Source organism: Engraulis encrasicolus, chromosome 18 (assembly GCF_034702125.1).
Source record: "Engraulis encrasicolus isolate BLACKSEA-1 chromosome 18, IST_EnEncr_1.0, whole genome shotgun sequence".
NCBI classification, from domain to species: domain Eukaryota; kingdom Metazoa; phylum Chordata; class Actinopteri; order Clupeiformes; family Engraulidae; genus Engraulis; species Engraulis encrasicolus.
The window spans coordinates 41290906-41313488 of NC_085874.1; the positions used below are offsets into that span (position 1 = coordinate 41290906).

Here is a 22583-nt window from a genome sequence, read left to right on the forward strand (position 1 = left end):
GGTGCTTGAAAGTGCTTGAAAGGTGGTTGAATTTGTTCATGACAAAGGAGTGGGAACCCTGTATTTTGTATTCATTTATGAGTAATAATTGTGACTGGAGGGCATTAATTGCTTTCTGTAAATGCTCTTCCCCAAAGCAGAGGGCCTGGAAATATGTCCTTAGAATCTACCCTAATACCTCCATGACCACACATAATTTACTTTGACATGATGTATCCTTAGTGATATATTCAATTTGGACATACAATCAAATATTGATGTGGAGAAGAAAGCCCATGTGTGACCTCCATTCAAAGACTGACAGACAGGAAACAGGCTTAAAATCTTTATTATAATAAATCATTTTAAGAGTAACAAATGCATTTATTTCCAGACATTATCCTTCTCTGCATTCACAGCGTTTCTCTGCATTCTTCAGTTTAGGCTGTCCAGGGATAAAGACTGATTCCCTGGATAATAATATGAGACGCTTAATAGGCTATGGGGCATTTGGGGGGGTGGGGGTGTCCTATATAAGTACATGGAGCAGGTTGGTGCAGTTTTCACTCAGTTGCCATTCGTGCATTTCCTGAAAGGAATCATCCTTCAAGTAATATACATCTGCATCAGGGAGCAGCAGCAATCCACTGAAGTCCAGTGTTCAGTCACGCCTTCGCCTTCGCCAGGCTTCACACACAAACAATAATTATTAAGAAACAGCAGGTGGCAGAGGAGAGCAAAGCAGTTGGTTCAGCCCTCTGGTCCTGCACACACACATATAGATACACTCAACACACCGACACGCGCGTTCACACACATACATACATACACACATAGCTACAGACAAACTTCCACAGTGAGTGACTACCTAAGAGTAGTCAAAATATGGCAGAATCAGTTTCGAACTGAACTCATCTAGGTTTTAAATGATTACATCTTTATTCACCGTTTGCCTTGTGTAACTGCTATGGGTCTTCATCACTAGTCCCTTGCTAGCTTGAGTTTGGCCTGTCAAGGAAAAGTGGGCTATCCACACTCCCCATCACTATTTGCAAACTCTTCCTGTAAATAAATACAGTTTGCACACCTGAAGAACACTTACAAAAAGGGGGAGACATCTCCCACCAGTAGAAAAAAACAACAATTAGATTTAAAAAAAAAAAAAAAAAAAAAAAAAATCATGCATGTTGGTTGAAAAGGGCGTAAAAATCATGAAAAGGTGTGGAGGTGCAGGAGAGGGCCGTGTTCTTCCTCTCTCATAAGCGCTGTTCCCCAAAGGGAAGGCTGTGTGTGTTTTTCCGTGCACCCTGATCAGCAGGGCAAACGGAAGCAAAGGTAGTCTCTAAAGTATAAAGGGCATGTGTGTGTGTGTGTGAGAGTGTGTATATAAGTGTCTCTGTTTAGTTGAAGTTAAGTTGCAGCTGTGTGTGTGTTGGCCTCATGCTCGAGACAGTAAATCCTGTGCCCAGTCGCGGATGGAGGCCGTCGTGTGCTGCAGGTAGATCCAGGTGGAGTTGGTGAAGGACACCGCGTGATTCTGGAGGCACAGGAGCGATACCTCCCCGCTGAAACACAACACAGCAAAACAAAACAAAACCATGAGATTCAGGACTTTACACAGTATATTCCTCTGCACATGCGCACACACACATGCAGTTGCACATGCGCACACACACACACAATCCCCTGCAGAAACTCAAACGCCACTGTGGCTCGAATAGAGAAAGTGAAGGTAGAACTGGCGTTCGCACCTCTTGTCTTTCTTAGGGAGTTTTGCTCGGTGCATTACTCCAAAAGAGTGATTGATGGAGGAGTCGTCGCACACAGGAGCTGGACGCAATGCACAGAAACTGTATTAAACACCGAAAATAAAGAAAAGCCAAACACCAGTGCCTACATTGGCTTTTCTTTATTTTCTGCGTTTAATACAGTTTCTCTGCATTGCATCCAGCTCCTGTGTGCAACGACTTCTCTAATGCAGAAGAAAAAAATCCATGGTCACTTGAAGAGGGTGTTGTTGAGTGTGAAAGGTCGAGAGCAGATTAAATCAATCTGTTACATTACTCTGGCTAATAGTATTTACGACACCACATTTGCTCTCACAAAGTTCAAACTGGTGAACTGCCAAAAAGTCAGATGAGTAACTATGGCAGAGATTGATCAACATCCCTTGTCTGATTTCTGGCAAGTTGTTTGACCATACTTCACACTTTACATACCCTGCTAGTTTTACAAACACAATACCCCAACCCTGGTATGACGGATCAAAACTTTTTTTTAGATGCATGAAATTAACCCATTGACGCCTTAAGGCACCTGCAAACAAGGTTGCTGAATGCCTGAGCCCTTTTTAAGAAAAGCTGCCCTCAGCCTATAAAAACCTAAATATCTCAGCTTCTGAAGCACATAAAAATATGCACTAAGTTGCATTTAAACGCTAAGACCCTCATCTTTCAGATTAGAATGTGGTCATTCATCTCAAACAAACAGAGATTTTTAAAAAAAGTTGTCTCAAATCTCATGAGCCTGAATGTTGCGTAATGCAGCTCCAGGCGCCAGGGCCAATGTTGTGCAACGCAACATCAGGCATCAATGGGTTAAATGTTAAAAGACCTGTGTGTAGAATGTGCATATTGCAACCTTTCTCCTTGTTCTTTCGAAAACATTTGATGGCATGCATACAATACGTTTGTAACCAGTGTGTACTGTAGTGACACTGTAACTTGTGTGTGTAGAGACATTTTTAGTATATTACCGTACTTTGTGTACTGTACCGTCGTGTGAGACTGAATTGCAGTCCTGGAAAGGTGAGACTAACTTGTGTGCACTGTGTATGACCATTGCGTAGAGCAGTCTTTGACTGACTTGCACTACACTTGGAAAGTGTGCCATGTGTGTCCTGCATTACTATACTGTGCATTTACGGTATGGTGTGCTGTGTACTGTAGTGTGAGACTGACTTGCATGAATCCTGGAAGGCTGTAACTTGTGTGTACTGTACATCCCTGTATTATGTGTACTTTACATTACTGTATTGTGTGTACTGTACATTACCACTGTACATTATTGTATTGTGTGCTGTGTATACTGTAGTGTGAGACTGACTTGCATGAGTCCTGGAAGGTGGTCCATGCGTGCTGAAGGCCCTGTAGGATGTATTGCAGGGCGGGCATCACGTAGTGCTCATGCAGGAGCAGCAGCAGCTCCCGCAAGTACTCTAGAAACGCCACCAGGCCCTCTGGAGTGTTGTTATTGATCTGCACACAGCACACACACAAACACACACGGCACAAAACACACACATGAATATACACACACATACACATACACACACGCGCACACGCACACACACTTATATCGCACTGCCATCTCAGACAGACTCAGGAAATTATACAATTACATAATACGTTGCTATTTTGGTCTGATTTCCACAGAGTTCATGTCTGGCCGTTATTGCCAAATCCAGCATTGCAAAGCTGAGGAATGATGAGTGCTGATGTTGATCTGTCTGCACAAACTGACAAAACATTTTAATATTCACATTGCACTGTCTTTTTATTTCACAGCTTTAAAATATTTTGATTACTAATAATGTTATATGGACATAGGTCTTATGTGAAGGACAATAAGCTGTCTTGTATACAATATGCCGTTTTATCATCTTGGATTAATGATATACATGATGCCTTGCTGCTATTTTGGTAGAATTTCCACTTAGGACTTGAAAACACAACTTTTCCGGCAAAAACCAAGCATGGGAAGCCACATGTCAGAGCTAATTTAGGAGGCCAGACCTGATTCTTGAGTAAGTAAAGACAGAGTAAACAAAGAGAGCACTGTGCTCTTTTAATGCCTTTAGCAATGCCATACGCAAGTAATGCCTCAAGCAATGCCTTTGGCTTTTCATAGAAAGATGGAATACACATTACATGAAAGATGTGATACAAATAATTGTACCCTCATTTTCTCTGAAATGTTGTCATTTGAACTTTATTTAGTAATGGGTTGTGGATGACAAGCGCGTGCTTCTACTGAATTCTCTTCCTGCTGTTCACCAGTCCATCAATGCTACAACTTGTCATTGAATTATAAACAAAGAACATAACATCCCTCCATACCACCCTGCCTTGTGTGTCCACTACAGACATTAAGAAACAGACTAAAATAAAAAGACTACTACTACTACTACAAATAAATAAATCTAGTGCTTACCCATTCGATGAGCTTGGGTGTGTTTTCTTTGATCCACTCCACTCCTTGGGAGGTGTGTGTGGCCATGAAGGCTGCGGCCATCTTGCTTTTCTCCCAGCCGTCCTCCATCACCGGCCCCACTCTCTCCACCGCCATGGAGTAGTAGTAGGGCATGTTCTCCTCACACCAGCTGCAACAGCAACACACACACACAGTTACAGTTACATTGGGGAGTGTGTCTGCCCACATCATAACAGACAATACATAGAAACCGTCTATACACCCCTAGTCACTAATAATAAAGACAAATTATTTCACCACTTGTTCCACCTCTAATATGAAGTATAACCTGTTTAATGCAATTGGAAAATGAGTTCAAAGCTTTAAAGGGAAAAATAGAAGGAAAAAAAAACTTAAATTAACATTATTGCATAAATATGCACACTTTAAACTAATTCTTTGTTGAAGGACCTTTGGCTTTCATTACAGCACACACACACTCTTTTTGGGTGAAAGTCTATGCATGGCACATCTTGATGTGGCAATATTTGCCCACTCCACTTTGCAAATGCACTCCCAAATCTGACCGATCTCCAGCCCTCTTCAGATGATCCCCCCACCGCTGTTTGATGGGATTCAGGTTTGAACTCTGACTGGGCCATTTCAAAACCTCAATCTTACATTCTGTTGTAGTTAAAGCCAAATCAGACTGTGCAGATTAGCACATCTTTAATACATCAGGGTTCTTACACATGTTCACCCATGATTTGCATGACTTTACAAAAACGTCCATGATGAAAAATGATTACATATACTGTGTGAGGGCCTAGTCTATGTCAAAAAAATGCCCAGGCCGTTTTCTGGTCCCAGTCTAGCCCTGTGTACCGACCTGAAGCACTGCTGTCTACGTATGACGACTCTGCTCCAGACCTGTAGGGCAAGGTTGTTCATCTGTGTGTGTGTGTGTGTGTGTGCGCTGCTTACCTGAAGCCCTGCTGGCTATGTGTGACGACTCTGGCCCAGGCTGTGAGTGCGAGGTCTGCCACCCCGGAGCTGTGCAGGTAGTGTGACGTGGAGGAGGCGGCGAAGGAGCCGTGGGAGCGCACGTCATGCGCCACGAAGCCCACCGCAAACACCAGCAGCGCCATCAGCAGCCGCGACCACGGGAACCCGCGCCCACGCATCTTCATCTGGATACTCTGCAGCAACCAACACAACACAACACACACATATTTACCCACAGACACACGGACACTGCGTGTGCGCGTGCATGTGTGTGTGTGTGTGTGTATAGAGTAGAGCTGTGTGGGCTCTTTACGCTGGACATAAGGTTGCATTGCTACACCCCCTCATAGTATTGGTATAATCGTGTGTGTGTGTGTGTGTGTGTGTGTGTGTGTGTGTGTGTGTGTTTTCCTTACGCTGCACATAACGTTGCACTCCTCCACCCCCTCGCAGTCTCCCAGCTGCTCGTTGGTCACCCTGAAGGACTGAATGGTCTCCTGGAGGCTGCTCCGCAACTACACACAAGGGAACAGGGCAACACTACATTAGCATCAAGTATACAGGACAACACAGCATTAGCATTAGCATCAAAAGGGAAAAGGCTACGTTACTCCTCATATCTACCATAGATCATGTCTCTAGAGCAGGGTTTCCCAAACTGTGGTGCGTGCACCCCTGGGGGTGCGCGGCCTGTCACCAGGGGGTGCGCGAGCTGAATAGAGCAATGGTGGATATGTGTGGGTTTTTTTATCCAGCATTAATGAACGTCAGGTAGTTTTAATTGTTTGACGAATTGAAAGTGTAATTTATAACTCATAGACTTGTCATGCAATAAGTTCCATTGTAATGATGGCAGAAAAAAACGTCTGATTGGAAATCAGGATTACCCAAAATGTGCGGTGGTGCAACATTCGATTAGGGGGTGCGCGAACCACATTTAAATATGAAAGGGGGTGCGCGGGGGGGAAAGTTTGGGAACCGCTGCTCTAGATCATGCATCAATACATCATCCACCCCTGCTCTAGATCAGTGGTTCCCAACCTTTTTCTTAAGGGACCCATGTTTTTACTATTGTAAGCTTTGGTGACCCAACCACGCGAGCGCCCGCACGAGACGGAGTCACAAGATGCCCTTCGTTTCCTGCGAAAACTTATTTTAGTTATTTTATTCCTCAATTCATCTTTGGTCAAATATAGAATAAATGTTTAATGTAGCACTTACAATTTGTTGCGTCTATGCATTTATTAGTTAAATGCTTTGTCTTTTATTCAACATGGGCTATATATATTTAAAACGAAACCCCTTAAAATCAAGAGGGCTCCGTGACCCCCTGTGGATCTTTGGCGACCCAGAAGGGGGGTCCCGACCCATAGGTGGGGAACCACTGCTCTAGATCATACATCAATACATCATCCATACTGCGATTGTGATGGTACAAGAAGATAAAGGGGATGAGGTGGGATAAAGGGGTGCACATGTACCTTTATTGGTAACGTTTTCCAACACGTCAATAAGTGATTCAGCAGCAAACTGGAAATCAGAAAAGAAGGGAGAGAGGGAGAGTTTGTGGTGACCAGACCGAACCAAATGAGAAAACAATGTGTTTGGATGCATTGTGGCAGAGTGGAGTGTAGTGGAGTGTAGTCTCACCTGGACTGAGAGAGGTATTTGGTGTAGAGTTGTCTCCACACCCCCAGGCTGTGGGCATCCACAGATAAGCACTCCGTTAGACTGCTCAGCAGCTGCCAAAGAAGACAAATGCTTTCGTTAAAATCTACCCCATTCCCACTTGAGATTTATATTAATATTTAAGTCATGTGCAGTGTTTGCAGGAGTGTTGCACCAAAATCTGGGACCTAAACGAATTTGGTGCCCTTGCATCTCAATCCCAAGATTATCCCCCTCCTATGTGTGTGTGTGTGTGTGTGTTTGTGTGTGTGTGTTTGTTACCTCTCTCTTCATGGGTTCGGGGCAGTTAGGCGTGGCTCGCGACAGGAAGGAGGGGAAGTAGGTGTGTAGCGAGGACTCTGGCTTGGCCCCGAACGCCAGCACCTTCAGCCGCGGATACAGACGCTTCAGCTGCTCCTGAAGACTACACACACACAAAAATAAGTGACTTTGAAGTACTCACTCTCATGACTGTAGCGACACACGCACGCACGCACCCACACACACCCACACACACAGTCGACTTGACGCATCATAATGCATACACGGCTGCAAGTCTACACATCGCTGCACTTCGGCCGCCAACATGTGTTGATGACACGGTCAATTGTCGATACTTGACATGAGTCACATAAATTGTCATTGAAGGAGACACTCGTGTCACCGCAGAGGACGTGTTAATGTGCGTAAACCATCCCTGTAAACGCACATCAGCTTGCGTTACTCGCGGTGACTGTAAGTGACATGACAAGTCGTTTGAAGTTGAAAAGTAATCCAGCCATGAAATAAAGAAACAACAAAAAGGATTTCAAAAGTGTGTGGACTGGACTAATTAGACAGCCTTTGTCCTGCACCTTTTCCTGGGATGTGCACAGTCTTCACATTCAACTTGGAAAACTATAACAGGAAGACACCTGAAACAGTACCATTAATGAAGGAAATGTATTGCAGAGTACTGCTTACCTGGCTGAGAGGGCGTTTTTGGGCATGTAGGCAAAGTCCAGCAGGGGGAAGAGCTCCTTTGGTCCCATGATCCCAAAACCCTTCGTTAGGTTGGAATGGAGCCTAGACACACACACACAGACGTACACACACACACACACACACACATGCATAAACACACATGCGCACACATGCATAAACACACACACACATGCATAAACACACATGCGCACACATGCATAAACACACACACACGCACGCACACACACACACACACACGCGTGCGCATAAACACACGCGCATAAACACACACGCGCATAAACACACACGCGCATAAACACACACGCGCATAAACACACACGCGCATAAACACACACACACACACACACACACACACACACACACACACACACACACACACACACACACACACACACACACACACACACACACACACACACACACACACACACACACACACACACAGCTGTTACTATTCCTGCTGCATGTACGGTATAGTGATGACAGAGCTATTTTTATTGTGACACGTCTTCTCCAGACGTTGACTTTATCAACACTGTAGCCCTGTGGGATGTACAGCAACGCAACAGCACACACTACCCAGCTGGCTAAAGCTGCCCCACTTACAATATCTTGCAAGCAAAAAGTCTGCACACTTCAATCCTCCTTCCTCAGGGAAGGTCAGTATACCGAAGGCTTGGCAAATTAAAAGAACACAAAGAGGATTTAAGTGTGCAGATATTTTTCTTTCATTTGTCACAGTTTTTGTTTATGTTTAGCACCTTTTAATAGAGAGTGCGATGTAATCCGTTGAAATACAAATTTAAATTCAATATCTTGCCAAAAACACAATTCAGGAGTTATTCTCTCATTCGTAACCAGAATGTTAAATGGGAGAAAAAAGGGGCTAGTCTGGCAGACAACATTTTACTGACACTCCAAATTCCACAAGCTCTTCCTTACTTCCAACCAAACTCAGGTTAATTAACCTTATATAAATACACCACACGTTTTATTTGTATTTTATTTTGCCATTCCCAATGTCCAGGACCTAATGCAGGGTCATGACCCCAAGTTGAGTAGCCTAAAAAATGTTTAGTGTTGAAAAAGAATACTAATAAAAATATGAACACCGCCTAAAGTTTGGGGGGTTGTTGTGTGGCAGTTTTGGGAGGTCAAAATGGGGTCTCAAGCCAAAAAAGGGAACCAATGATCTAATGAAACACACACACACACACGCGCGCGCACTTACATGAGGAGTCGCTCCAGGTAGGCGATGGCGTATGAGGAAAGAGACTTCATGCCCAGCACTGGCAACATGATGCCCAGCCACACTGCAACACAAAAAACACACACACAGAAACTCATGTCATATATGTGCTCACATGCCCTTGTGTGTACTGTATGTTGGTCAGACGAAGCGAAATCTGAAATTAAGAATTGCTGACCATAAGGCTGCTATTAGGAATAGCAATTTTGATTATGCAATCGCTCGTCATTACAGAGACCGTTGTCATGGTTCTGCTGCCTCCCTTAGGTTTGTGGGCATTGAAAAGGTGCCACCAAATCCTAGGGGTGGCAACAGAATCAAGCTACTTTTAAGGAGGGAAGCGTACTGGATTAATGAACGGTCAACTATTGAACCATTGGGACTGAATGAAGCACAGGACTTGAGTTGTTTTTTGTAAATATTGTGTAAATATGTTGGTGTATGTAAATTGTGCAGATTTTCATCTTGTAACATTTGGACTAACTGAAATGAAATGACTGTAACTGAGTATGGGTTTTACTGATGGTCTTTTTGATATAATGTTGTCCACACTGGATGGGATTGCTCTGCTTTTCTATTGTAGATAGTTCTATGTATTATATGTATTATATGTTGCATTTGAAAAAGATGACTTTAAGAGAAAACCATGTGACACGATGTTGTTTAAGCCACACCTGACAGAGCTCAGGTAATACCTGAGCGAGCCTGATGACGCACTGAGGCGAAACGCGTTGTTCGCTCTAATAAAACGAGCATAAAGTCAAGAATGTGTGCGGTAGACTTCTTTCCTTTGAAGTATTGAACATTCCTGCATCTACCAGCACCTAGGAGCTGTGCATGGATCTTTGAACTGTTGAACACACACAGAAATATTGAGTTCAGTTTCAGATTTTGATTTTAGCCCTCAGTCAATTTGAGTTTGACACCCCTGATCTAAAGCATCGGCCGGGGGGGAAAACTACTACAGTTGTTTTCAAAGTGGGGGTTGGGGACCCCTGGGGGGCTGCGAGGGGGTGCTAGGGAGGCCGCGGCCGATTGGGAGCAAAAACAAAGCGGAAAAAAAATAATATTTCAATAAATTAAATACCTTATGTAGACCAAAATAAACCAAAAATAAGTGTAATAACAATATTCCCACAAGTTAAAAGCTGCATTATAGTAATCTCTGGCATCTTTGGACATTACTGGTACTATTATTGATAAGTTATTATTTTATACTATATCCCAGTGAGGCACTGAGTAACAGGCCTAGACTGGTTGTGAAAGGGGATGTATAGAAAAATAGTGTGGCACGACCCATGTAAGGCTGGGCCTTGGCTAGAACACAACAGTATATGGGGGGCCTTGTCATGGTAAAGGTTGAGAACCCCTGCTCTAGCATTATTTGTCACAGCACCACCCTAACCCAGCCCAGCCCAGCCAATCCCAGCGTGTCACCTCGGAGGCCTTGGCTGAGGTCGTAGAAGCCCGCTTGGCCCAGAGCCCACATGATGGTCAGACACTTCACTGGCCGGTTCTGATTGGAGCGCAACAGCTCCAGGTGCTGTGGATAGGAACAAGGAGACACACACACACACACAGGTACAGATGAATAAACACACACACACACACGGATATACGCACAGACATGGATGCACACACACAGGGATAATATACACACACATACACACACACACACACACACACACACACACACACACGCACACACACACAGACATGGATGCACACACACACACACACACACACACACACACACACACACACACACACACACACACAAATAGAGATATACACACAGACAGACAGACACACACACATGCACACGCAGGTTACATTCAGCCATCAAACTAAGCCTCTGTCAAGCTTGCGCAACATAACATTTGACATATAGCCTTACAGCGTCTGAGCATAACAGGGGGGTGGGGGGTGGGTTCAATTAGGGCCAGAGACACTAGCACACATGTTTGGCCTGCAAAGCAAGCTTCTACTATGACAGTGCCTGTCAACACTTGTGCAATAGCATGACATACAGGCCCAATACATCTGAATTTAACCATGGCCTCAACATGGGTCTCACACACACACACACACACACACACACACACACACACACACACACACACACAACTACTCACGTCGGCCAGGTTGAGGGTGGCTATTTTGGGCTTGTCCTGCAGTATGGCCTGAATGCAGATTCTGTATCCATGCAGCGATTCACCTGGTGGGGGGGAGGAGAAGGGGGTTAGAGATGGAGCACTAGACACACACCACTCTACTACTCGCCAATCAGTAAATAAACATGCAGCCAGGGGACACTCACGCACACATGCTACACGCTCTGCTCAGATCATGTTATATAAAGTGTGTGTGGCGAGAGAGAGAGAGAGAGAGAGAGAGAGAGAGAGAGAGAGAGAGAGAGAGAGAGAGAGAGAGAGAGAGTGTGAGTGAGTGAGTGAGTGAGTGTGTGCGAGAGAGGGTACGTACTGCTGGGTTTGTCCTGTTCTCTCAGCATGGTTAACAGGCAGTGGTCAAAGAAGTCCTGCAGTGTCTCTCCACTCTTGCTCAGAAGGTTCTTGATGATGGCACGCAGCTCCTTCCCTGCTAGGCAGTATGGGTAGTCTACAGGGACAAAAAGGACAAGATTCAAGATTTCTTTATTACATATCATTATAGGTGTATAATGGAGTAAAATTCTTTGCTTTTTTTTGGCTCCTCAAAAGATAAACAAATGGAAGGTGTGTGTGTGTGTGTGTGTGTGTGTGTGTGTGTGTGTGTGTGTGTGTGTGTGTGTGTGTGTGTGCGTGTGTGTGTAAAAAAGAATGACAAGCGTCAGCAGATGGCATCTGAGCAAACTTATATTTTACTCTCAATTTGACATCAGTTCGTTTTTGTTAAAACACAAAACACAATGGACATGAGCATCATTCACATTTGGCTGGTGCGTATAGATGCGTACATAGAAATACTCACCGTGTGCGTATGTGCTGAGCGTGGGGTCACTGTCGGGGGCGGGCAGCTTGAAGTTGAGGTACCCGGCCAGGTCCTTGACCCACACGGAGGGGTTCTCTGGAAACAAGGACTGGGACCTCTCCAGCTGCTGCTTCAGCTCCGACACATCCAGCTGGGGGAGGGGAGGAGGAGGAGGAGGAGGAGGAGAGAGGAGAGGAGATAGGAGGAGCAGGAGGAGCAGAAGGAGGAGGATGGCAGGAGAGAGCAGAGGAGGAGGATGAGAGGAGAGAGGAGGAGGAGGAGGAGCAGGAGGAGGAGGAGGAGGAGCAGGAGGAGGATGAGGAGGAGAGAGGAGAGGAGATAGGAGGAGCAGAAGGAGGAGAAGGAGGAGGATGAGAGGAGAGAGGAGGAGGAGGAGGGGGAGGACAGGAGGAGGGGAGGGGAGAGGAGAGGAGAGAGGAGAGAGGAGGAGGAAGAGAGAGAAAGTGGAAGAAGAGAAGGAGGAGAGAGCAGTTATTTACAACATTTTCATTGGAATATTTTATACTATACAAGTTAGATCTAAATCAATAGATGTGGCGATATCTGATTGGACAAGACGCGCTCTAATGGCATTTAGTATGCGTTGGTAAGAGGGAGGAGGTCTAGACGGACATCCTCCCCGGAGACTCCTCACACCTAGTCATCACTCCACCGTGCATAGAATGCAGCCTGCATACTTGAACTCGTCATCATCCTATTCAATCTATTCTTATCAATTAATCGTAAGTCAATCGATAAGGTCAATCAACTAACAGCTAATGAATTAATGGATAATTTGCATCCCTAATTTACGCTCCTCATATTAGTATAATATAGTCATGCTCCCCATACTAGTATAGTGTACTCACACTTCTCATATTAGTGTAGTGTACTTACACTTCTCATATTAGTGTAGTGTACTCACACTTCTCATACTAGTATAGTGTACTCACACTTCTCATATTAGTGTAGTGTACTTACACTTCTCATATTAGTATAATATACTCATGCTCGTCCCCATACTAGTATAGTGTACTCACACTTCTCATACTAGTATAGTGTACTAACGCTCCTCATATCCACCATCAGTATAGTGTACTCATACTAGGGATGTCAATAATTAGTCGACTTCAATTAATGCCGTCGCTGCTGTCACTCTAAAAATGCGCTCACGTGGTTGGCTGCTTAGCATCTTGCCCCTCCTCACGAGAGCGCGAATGTTAGTAAATGGTAAACCTATGTAATGTACTACTTATGGGCGGGTTATGCTTCCTGCCAGTGCCACAGAGTGAGCTTGTCGCAGCCATGATGCAGTTAATTTTGATTTATGCCCTGTTTTGAAGCGCGGTCTGCACGATGTCATTACACGCTCAAACTGCCTTCAATACAAAGAGTAACCTAGACGTGTCGGTTGTTTTTTAGCTTCACAGACTCGACGACAATGAAAATGAAACATTAAATCTTTATATCTCGTGCATGTTTGATCGCACTGGCAGCCACCGCGGTAGTTTGGAACAAAGAAGTGGCTCATTTGTCGAGGATAGGTCGCACGAAGCTGAATGTTTCCTCGACCTCGGAAACACTGTTCAACTGTCCAAATAACTTCAGCGTCATAACTTGCAAGCGCACGTGTTGTCTTTGATTCGTGTAAATAAATGAAACAACAAAGCACGACGGGCAACTTATTTAATGAAGAGCTCACAGTCCGTAGACCAACGAAGGTTAGAACAAGGAAGTAGCTTGTTCTCGACTCGAGGACAGATCAGGCTGGTCGAGAGGACCAATCAGAGACCTATTTTCGCCCTTCACTCCGTCGCTGTCTGCATCACTCCCTGCGTCGAGACACAATTTTGGGGCGTGATGGGGGGGGGGGGGGGGGCTTCACTCCATTAACTGCGCGGCCCACTGCATCATGACGCAGGGACGCTGATCTCGAGGCATAAACCACCCTTTACGCTGCGCATGGCGTCGTCCAGGGTGCGGTAACGTGTGGGTTTGGGAGTATATTAGTATAGTGTACCTCTTATTAGTATACTGCCGTGCAATACTAGAACGCAGTAACTCAAAATGGTCGAAAAAAAATTTATATCGGAAATCGGTTCTAAACTACCTCAATTGTCTTGTGTCCGAAAATGGTGGTCCAACACCGTCCCGTTTTGGAGAAAACTCATTTTGAAAGTGCAAAAATGACCCAAAAAAGGTTAAACAAAAACGCAGTAAATCGGCGAGTTACTGCTGCACGTTCCAATGGGACTGGTTTGGAAGTAGACAGTAATACAAGCTAAGAACGCAGTAACTCCTGCAGTAACTCCATTTTGTGGCAGTAATACCAGCCAAGAACGCAGTAAGTCGGTTTTTTGTGGCAAAAAGACACATAAATGTTGTTTTTTGGGGGGGTTTTTTGTGTGCATTAAATTTCTATCCTAAAAAAGCATTACCAGGAAGTGTCACCACCAATTTACCGACAACACAGTTGTCGCGCCATATGGAAAACTTTGAAGCCTTTTTTCTCAGTTTGCCGTTTTTAGAGTTACTGCGTTCTAAGATTGTACGGCAGCATAGTGCACTCACACTCCCTATATTAATTTCATGTACTCGCTCCTCATACTAGTATAGTGTACTTACGCTGTGCATGGCGTCGTCCAGGGTGCGGTAGCGTGTGGGTTTGGGGGTATACTAGTGTAGTGTACCTCATATTAGTATAGTGTACTGTACTCACGCTCCTCATACTAGTATAATGTACTCGCTCCTCTTATCAGTGTAGTGCACTTACGCTCCGCATGGCGTCGTCGAGTGTGCGGTAGCGTGTGGGTTTGGGTATTAGTATAGTGTACTGTCCTCACGCTCCTCATACTAGTATAATGTACTCGCTCCTCTTATTAGTATAGTCTACTTACACTCCGCATGGCGTCGTCCAGGGTGCGGTAGCATGTACTCATACTAGTATAATGTACCAACACTCCTCATACTAGTATAATGTACCAACACTCCTCATACTAGTATAATGTACTAACACTCCTCATATTAATATACACGCTGCGCATGGCGTCGTCCAGCGTGCGGTAGCGTGTGGGTTTGGGGGTATATTAGTATAGTGTACTACTACCTCTTGTTAGTATAGTGTACTTACGCTGCGCATGGCGTCGTCGAGTGTGCGGTAGCGTGTGGGTTTGGGGGAGCTGCTTGGGGAGCTGCTGGTCTTCTTGGCTTGCTGCTGCTGCTGCTGCTGCTGCTGCTGCTCCTTGGCTTTCTTCTTCTGCTGCTGCTGGGCCTCGGACGCCGGAGGAACCTGCTCCTTGTTCTTCTTGCCCATCTTCTCAAAGCCCTCGTAGATGGTCTCTGTCGTCTTTATGGGAGCTGCGGGAGGACAAGAGGAGAGGAGAGGAGTTGAGGATTTGCGCTTGGAGACTCCAGCTTGTGTTTGTATGCGTGTGTGTGTGTGTGTGTGAGTGAGTGTGTGAGTGAGTGTGTGAGTGAGTGTGTGAGTGTGTGTGTGAGTGAGTGTGTGCATCAGATTTATGAGACATGATTTGTGATTACAAGGGAGACAGTGTCTAGTTACAGTATGTGTGTATGTGAGAGAAAGCGGTGAAGTAACAGAGAGAAACAGAGACAGATGGAGGAGAGAGAGAGAGAGAGAGAGAGAGAGAGAGAGAGAGAGAGAGAGAGAGAGAGAGAGAGAGAGAGAGAGAGAGGGAGGGAGGGAGGGAGAGAGAGAGAGAGAGAGAGAGAGAGAGAGAGAGAGAGAGAGAGAGAGACGAAGCCATGTCAAGTCTAGTTTCAAGACACTTTGGTAAGGAGAGCAACGGCTCTGGTCTTTTCACTCCCCTTTGGCACAAAGCAAAACAAAATGCTGCTTCATTGGAAGGGATTAGGGGTGTAAATCACAGCCTCCATGACGATACGATTCAATATCGATATCTTATTATTCGATACGATACGATTTGATTATTTTTGATCCGGAAGAATGCTCCACGATACCATCATCAGAATATATCGCGAAATGTCGATACATTTCGATATTATTTACACCCCTAGAAGGGAAAAGCATGAAGGACAACCCAACCCATAATAACCCTAACGGCATACTGCATAGTGCTGTCAGAGATATTCTATAGAGATATGCCAACATAATAGGTTTCTATGGGCACCTAACGTGACCAGGTTCCGGTCTGCCTAAAGGGGCGTGTCATAATGCTCCTACAATGAATAGAACAGTCCTTTGGTCTGCCTAGGTCTGACTAAGGGGGGCCATAATAGAACCAGGAAACAATGGCCCAATGGAACCTCTCTCTCTCTACTCTCTCTGGTGCTGTGTCTGACAGATTCAGCCCAACCTCCCAGTCTACGTGTCCAGAAGAAAACACTACCCTGCGTATGTACTTAACGGAGGCCAACTAGAATAGTGTGGCATGGAGCGTTAGTAAACCTCCCTCCCAAAGCCTCAATACAGTGTGGCAGCGTTGGGCTATCGGACCGGCCCTTTAGCTCAGCGGTATCACACCGTGTCTGCCATTGCCAAACCGATGTGTTGACGAGGTGGCGAGTTCGCGGCCCCGAGGGGGGCGGACTGCGCGGGAACACCTCTGTTACAAGTACCCTCCTGTACAAAACACTATGAATGTGAAAGAAGCTTTACAAACAAGGCCTTGCTCAGAGACACACAAGGACTAGTTTTGGTTAATGAAGTGCAGAATCAACCATCAATGTGTAATGTTCTTGTGAAAAGCTTTGCAGCGCTAAGCCCCCCACATTTGGGCTTGCATGCCCACACGGGGATCCCGGTTCGAGTCCGGACGGGGTCATTTCCCGATCCTCCCCTATCTCTCTGTCCCATTCGCTTCCTGTCACCATCTTCAACTGTCCTGTCAAAATAAAGGCATAAAGCCCCTAAAAAATATATTTTAAAAAAGCTTTGCAGAGTGAGGAAAGAAGCTCCAACTTGACCAACACCAACTCAAGTCAGCCGTTTAAAAAATGCTGTCCACTGTACTTCCCAGTAACAGCTGCTAAGCCAGAGACAAGATCTGTAGTCTATACCTCTTCTCTACACACCGCACCGCCACACAACACTTGACCACCCAGTGACAGCTGGACCCGTTAGCACCCCAAAAGAGCTTACGCATATAGGTTACACACATCTTGGTTATTTGCGGGATTTCTATATTTAACAGTCAGGGGGAGGAGGGAGGGTGGAGAGAAATTGATCAGATTTGGCTACATTTTAGCTGGCGGTGACCCAATGTTTCAAACCAAACATTACACTACGCTTCGGTGCAGTTCCCAGCTATCACCACCGTCGACTGCGGCGATAAGAGCGCCGTGCGGTGATAGGAGGGGCTGTCACTGGCCCGGTGAAAGTCTGTCACCCGACCCTTGTCCCGACACCGTGGCCACTACTGTGGGCAGGCTCTGCTGGATTCTTCAGTGCCCCGGAGAATGTGGGGCAAGCGGAGAGACTGGGGGACTAGCCTGCCACAGCCTCAGCCTGCGAGGAAGTGCATGCATGGGACAGGACTGGACTGAGAGCTTTGATGTCATTGTCGAGACACAGTCGCTACTTGAAAGCTTCTTCAGTCTCTTTTTTTAAAGTATTTTTTGGGGGCTTTTTCGCCTTTAATTATTACAGGACAGTATGAGAGTAGACAGGAAACAATTGAGAGAGATATGGGGCAGGGCTGGGAAATGACCCCGGCCGGACTCGAACTAAGGTTCCTGTGGGCAACGTAAGCCCAAATGTGGAGGGCTTAGCGCGCATCTCTTCAGTCTCATGATCTTTATTGGGACCCTCGGGGTGGGAGGACAGGACACAGTCTAACAAGCATCAACACAAACCCATGTGACAGTAAACTGGCACATCCCTCCATAACCACGACTGCCTTTAAAGCAACAACTCATTCCAACCCCTCAAGGTCTTCAGAGATACGGAGGCGAATGGAGTCTACAATTAAACAACCATCATTAATTAGTTTTTATAGTTAAATCAGATGTGTGAGTGATGACGTCGTCGTGACACTGATGACGTCGCACTAGATTCGAGTTTGTCCAATCCAGTCAACCCTTTAAAAATGTATCAGTATAAAAGTATAGAACTGTAACCACAACTAAAATGAAAGCCTGACTGACCTCAACACGGTCCATTTCATTCAACTCCCAAAGCAATCTGGGCGACTAATCAGACACTGTGTATAGGCTACTTTGTAGACCAAGCCACCATTACATATGGTCCAAATGATTCAGATAAGGCGTTATATCGGGGGGGGGGGGGATATGATGGCAAATGATAAACATCTCATGGCTAACTGTAGTTGTCAACTATTGCCAAGTTATTTCCTCTGGGAAATAACTCAGGGACATCAAAGTCTCTAACTAGCAACGACAAAATTGGCTAAATGAATTGCTAATCACAAGAAGGCCAATCATTTAGTCTGGGCAAATTAAGCAATCTACGGAGTAAATCCAACGTAAAGTGCCAACCATGTAATAATATATGTGTTAATACCAATACTGTGTTGTGACAGAGGAAATGCGCAGATCCTTTTTTGAAATTGATGGCTAACGGTTAGCTCCTCTACCCTTCCTGCTAGTCACTTCAGATACATGCTCTGTTGCCATGTTAGCTCATTCTGTGCCAACCATCAACTCATTCTAGCTAAGAGAGTGCGCGTTGACTGTATTAATTAATATTAATGAATCACTAGAAATTGAGAATTGTACACAAAGCGTAACGGTTAGGCTGTTTGAGGCTAGTCGTTCTTTCAATATGTCACTTACCAGATGGATCAAGCCTTGACAGGTTGGATTCGCTAAGTGCTTTTCTTCCACCAGTTTTCTTGTCAGATTGACTCTTTCCTCCAGCATTTGTCGGCTTCTTGCCCTTCTTCACTACTTCCCACTTGCCAACCGAGCCATTATTAGCCGAGGCCATTGCTTGGGGGGTCAACAATGTTGCAGTTGGTAGGAATTATTCGCTGACCTGCTTATTTAGTGGCTTCTCTGTCCTCTGTCACCAACGTGTGACAAGAATTGTATGTTAACCGGTGACGGCTTAAACGACGTCTTTATGCCACGTCTACTTCCGCGTGCGGATGACGTCATATATCAGTTGAAATGTTTTTGAAAGCTTGCGCACATATGAGATTTCTAATACAATAGCGCCCATCTGTGGCGCAAGAAGTGAGAGGGGATATGAGGACACAGAGAGAGGCTGCGTGTTTGGCGTTTCACAAGTTTATCAGAGGACAGACATTCCTGACATTTTCTTTTCATTTGTTTGAACTATGATTGTTATGATGTCTAGAAAACAGGTCCAATTGAAGCCTTGATTTATGTGACCTAATTAATTAGGCTGTCTGACCTTGAAATAGTTCCTTCTTCCCTGACAAAAGTATGGCACTGTTTCGACTATTCTAAGGTAATAGTAATAGCTTTGACACAGGTACTTAATGAATTGGTGGTTCATACATAGGCTACTACTATGCAGATGAATCCTTGCATAGCCTACTGTATTTTTGTGCATTCCTTTTTGACATCAGTGAATTGTTCTCATATCAGGGTTAGCACTTAGCAGATGGAGCCGTGTTAGGGCTACAGCAGGCCTTCTTTAATTGTATTATCAGCTCTCAGATTGTTGGGTTATTTAGGACAGTTTGTGTGTGTGTGTGTGTTGGGTGTGTGTGTGTGTGTGTGTGTGTGTGTGTGTGTGTGTGTGTGTGTGTGTGTGTGTGTGTGTGTGTTGTGGGCAGGCAGCCATGACCTGGTGGTCTTGGGATCAGAGGGGCGGCAGGTTTGAATCCCAAACTCAGGACCACTGCCAGCTTTTGTCAGGTCAGGAGATCAGGTCAACTGAAAGCCGTGGTCACAGCAAGTAGTTTGCTGCGAGTATGTACACTGAGTTACATTACAATACACTGCATTACATGACATTTCACTTAGCTGACGCTTTTTATTATCCAGCGACTTTACAGGGCAATGGCTACAGTCCCTGAAGCAGTATAGGTGCCTTGCGCACTTCAGCCATGGAGCATGGTATAGGGCAGTGATTCCCAACCTATGGGCCGAGGCCCACTGGTGGGCCCTGTAGGTATTCCAAGTGGGCCTTGAAATCATTTTCCAAAAATAATAATCAGTTTTGGTGTGTGTTGTTGTTGAGTTATTTGAGTTTTATTCTTAATTGGGTCAGAGGTGGGCCCTGAACATTTTTGACAATTTCGAGTGGGCCCCAAGTTGAAAAAGGTTGGGAACCCCTGGTATAGGGAGTGGAAGGGTGGGATTCAAACGTGCAACCCCCCGGTCTAAAGTCATGTCCATAAACATTAGTCCACAGCTGGCCCTGTATGTCGCTACACTGCTGTTCTTGCCATGCAAAAGAGTGCCAATTAGAGTTGTCCACTGTGACATCAGACAAGTTCCTTTTTGGCCTCAGCTGTGGCTCAAACGGCAAATTGCAACGGGTACCCAGAGACCTGGGTTAAATTCTGGGCCAAGCAATAATAAATTCACTGCTATAAGGGGGAGATGCTGAGCGCTCTTCTTTGTTAGACAGTATACTCCAATGCTGGTGCTCTTGAAGTTAAACGACAAAGTCCATTCTTCAAAACTTGTTGGCCGTTGGGCCTACTTCAGGCGACTCTTGCATAGAGACAAGGACTAGTATGGTGTTTAGTAAATTAAAAACCCTTTATTTTAACTGGGGTACATAAGTAAAAACGCCATGAAGACCCTGTGAGGTTGAAACCGGTTGGCGTTTTTAGTTATGTACCCCAGTTAAAATAAAGGGTTTTTAATTTACTAAACACCATACTAGTCCTTGTCTCTATGCAAGAGTCGCCTGAAGTAGGCCCAACGGCCAACAAGTTTTCAATAATAAATTCAGGTCAGGTCAATGGGCCCAAGGCAGGTTGTTTCCCAGTCCTCCCTCGTCTCTCTTCTTCTCGTTTCCTGTCTCCAGGGCTCTAAATTAACACCTGTCAACCAGCCAAATGCTGGTGAAAATTCATTTTGGCTGGTTGAAAAGAAAACTTACTAGCCACTTTATATGTGCATTGTTTTTTGTTTTTGCAAGTTTGTGGGTGTGGGCAACTTGAGTGAGACCTTGGGAGAAGGACCAATAGCCTAATGGTGCGGTGCAGGCCTACACCTGCTGAATCAGGGCCTCAGATAATTAGGCTCTTCTCTCCATTCCACTCATGGACTCTGATGAAGATGGTCTGTCTAACCATCGAAACGATGGTCATGTTGTGCACTTAAATAATGAAAAACACAAAGAATTACATCTGTGCAGCTCCGGTGTTGTCCCTCAAGTGAAGTTTTCCTGCCTCTCTCCCATCGATGCACCAGATGATAAAGCAGAAGCGCGAGGAATTACCCTTTTGTTTGAAAACTTACTAGCCATTTTGACCCATTAGTAAGTGTGTTTTTGGCTAGTAAAATAAACATCTACGAGCCATTTTGGTGATGTCTCTCACTTTCGAACCCTCCTGTCCAAACGAAGGCTTAAAAGCCCCAAAATATCTTGGAACTAAAATGCACTCAGAGAGTGCAGACCTCTGCCAAGGAAGCGGTTTGATAGAACATTTGAGTATGTTACACCCTTTTTTTTAAAAAGTCTTTCTGCCTTCTTTTTGTGGAACTGGAATGTCAAAATTCACCCTGTCCCGCAATTCAATTTGCGGTCCCTAGGGGTGTCTAGATTTCTAGGCCAACAATGCTGAAGAATCTTTTTTTTTAAAATCCTGGTTCCGGATCGTGAGCCGGATCACCATCAAAATTGAATCAATTGTTCCTTTTGTCATTTCCAACAACTCCACATGGTTTCATCCAAATCATATGGTAACTTTTTTAGTTATTCTGCTGACAGACAAATAAACAGACAGGCAGACAAACAAACAAACAAGCAGACAGACCGACAGATAAACCAACACGTCCAAAAACATAACCTCCTTGGCGGAGGTAATAAGTTCCTTTTTCAAGCGAAGCAGGTACGAGCAGGTATAGTATACTAGTTTCAGGCATAAAAACTGTGCCATCTGTATGTTATCTCTCCGGGTTCTATGTATGTTTCTCTCAGAGTTCAGCTGTGTGTTAGTAATCTTCCCTACTGATGTCTTGTACAGATATGGCATTGAGAGTAAATAGAATGGAGGCCAAAATTCTATTTCATTGTTGAAGCCAAGTTGGAGCCAAGGTTGGACCCAAAAAGACCAAAAAAATGGCCAAATCCCATTCATTCCTATGAGAGACATAAAACCCTGTATCTCCCTTAAATGCCACTCCAGGGGGATAATTTTTCGCTCAACTAGTAGGTCCCCTTGCTCTCCAACTTACCAGGGTGGTGATTTTTTGTGGTGATGTTTTGTTTTAGAGAGATATTAAAAGTTAAATTGACCAATGAGCATCAGAACATGGTTTGATTGACCGTTAGAAGTCTTGTTGTTGTCCAATCAGCACCTGCGTTTGGCGTTGCTAAGGTGGAATGTAAGTTGGAATGTTCCCAAATCTGGCTTCAAAGCGTTGAATGGCAAATAGCGTTGATTTG

General features: G+C 44.9%; 1 protein-coding gene across 2 annotated transcripts; it reads right to left on the minus strand.

The window, feature by feature from the left end:
- Positions 1-312: 312 nt before the first annotated feature.
- Positions 313-19092, minus strand: tmem214 (transmembrane protein 214). Of its 2 annotated transcripts, XM_063223640.1 has the most exons (16): positions 18821-19092; positions 15177-15403; positions 12047-12197; positions 11561-11695; positions 11212-11294; positions 10514-10619; positions 9059-9140; positions 7807-7908; positions 7126-7267; positions 6826-6917; positions 6657-6705; positions 5592-5690; positions 5155-5369; positions 4192-4360; positions 3085-3236; positions 313-1544 (listed from the first exon to the last, which is right to left on the minus strand). In XM_063223640.1, the coding sequence occupies exons 1-16, from the start codon at positions 18972-18974 to the stop codon at positions 1418-1420; spliced, it is 2085 nt and encodes a 694-aa protein (XP_063079710.1). In that variant the 5' UTR covers positions 18975-19092; the 3' UTR covers positions 313-1417. The 2 variants fall into 2 exon arrangements, with proteins under 2 accessions (XP_063079710.1, XP_063079711.1); XM_063223641.1 differs by lacking the exons at positions 15177-15403; positions 18821-19092 and adding an exon at positions 14002-14013.
- Positions 19093-22583: the final 3491 nt, after the last annotated feature.